General features: G+C 40.0%; 1 protein-coding gene across 1 annotated transcript in view; it reads right to left on the minus strand.

The window, feature by feature from the left end:
- Positions 1–1,237, minus strand: part of LOC107082581 (interferon alpha/beta receptor 2-like) — a 13,191-nt gene extending 11,954 nt beyond the window's left edge. Inside the window, exon 1 of the mRNA XM_015371346.1 lies at positions 811–1,237. Within this exon, the coding sequence (XP_015226832.1) occupies positions 811–862 (52 nt within the window). The 5' untranslated portion in view covers positions 863–1,237. The remainder of the gene's footprint in view (positions 1–810) is intronic.
- Between the last annotated feature and the right edge of the window lie 412 nt (positions 1,238–1,649).

Consider the following 1,649-nt stretch of genomic DNA (forward strand, 5'->3'; position numbering starts at 1 on the left):
ACGCCTGCCGAAGACACAGACGTCCATCCCCGTGAACACTGGGACGCAACTAAATGGGAAAGGAAATCAGTGTAGAAAAATTACATTTGCACAAAAAAATAAATAAATCTATGTTTTAAAAAAAGTATAGAAACAAATAAAGAAAATAGCAAATAAGCTATTTTATTAAAAACTTCAAAAAGTTTGTGGATTGCATAGTTTTTTTTTTATTATTATTTCCATTTACAAAACGTTACCCCACCAATAATGGACAAAACAATAATGGAACAAATTTGACTCCATATTTTTTTCTTTTACCAACACATCAGTGGACTGAGAGCATGTGATTGCCCTGCATCTTCTTTTAGGCCATCAGAAGTGGGTCAAAACACAAATGAAAGCCGTCATTTCCTCATAATTTGTAAACAACAAAAAAATAAATATATATAACTCCATGTAATAGTTTCTAAGGCAACAGAAGTAGAAAGAATTCAGCTTTGTGCCAAGGATGAAGCACGGTAGTGGCTGAGTGGTGATCTGGATTCATCCTGCGGTTAATAAATTAAAGTTTCTCTGACTATCAAAGTATTTTCCATTCCAGTCAAACGTGAAGCCACCTGTCCACCATCTGAAGGTGGAAAACATTGCAGCTACGACGGAAAGCAGAAAGGGACAATTTTCCTCGATACGAATTTAACAGCGCTTTCGACGACACAAATAACCCCCCCTGATTCTGCCGATAAAGACAGTTTGTTTCCCAGGAATGAATGAGAAAACATGAAGAAGCGTCCCGGAGGTTCCAGCTGTCAGGCAGGTAAGCGGTGAACTCACCTGTCAGGACCAGAGGCAGCCAGGAGAGGAACCACAGCACTTCACTCATCATCTCTCAGTCCCATTTTTTCCTGGATGTTGATGCTTTTCCTCCCAAAGCGGATTAATCCTTCCCGTTTACCCAGCATTACTCTTTACCAGTGAACAGAAACATTTATTCCTAAAGAGTCCCGCTAACTCCAGTTAAGTGAGATAAAAACACCCACTCCCCGGAAATGTGCCGCTAGCTTAAACAGGGGCTAACACCTTCCGTCTGAATAAAAGCTGATAACTGGAGGGAGTTCCTGTTAGAAGCTCTGGATGCTCTGTTGGAATAAAAACAGAAAGGTTCCAGTCTGGGTCCATCATGGAAGAGTCCAGGGAAACATTCCTACTGCGGACGAAGAGAACCGCAGCAGCCCCTGGCAGCCCGTTCATGTACTGCTGCTGATGCGTTCACTTACATTTAGTTACTTTCTCAATCCCCCTATGATAAGTTAAATTACTTTCCCAGTCTGACAGTTAGCAAACATTTTTTTTTAGGATTCTACGGTTCTAGGAGTCTATAAAACAGAGGATAGTAATCTAATATTTTATTTTTAAAGCAATTATTTGATAGAATTTCCTTCGAACTTACAATCTCCGATTAAATTGAACGCACCACTGCAGTAAGCGGCTGATGGGAAGTCACGTGACCGAGAACTGTTTTACACGAAGAGCAGAAGAAACTGGCGCTCCTTAACAGTAAAAATATCACCCAGTTGTTCCTGAGGGCCTCTTTCTGATAGAAAACCGCATTCCTAAAATTAAATGACTAAAAAATAGAGAAAATACAAGGTTTATTTGTTTTTACCGACATC

This window comes from Cyprinodon variegatus, unplaced genomic scaffold (assembly GCF_000732505.1).
Source record: "Cyprinodon variegatus isolate N-32 unplaced genomic scaffold, C_variegatus-1.0 Scaffold3, whole genome shotgun sequence".
Taxonomy (NCBI): Eukaryota; Metazoa; Chordata; class Actinopteri; order Cyprinodontiformes; family Cyprinodontidae; genus Cyprinodon; species Cyprinodon variegatus.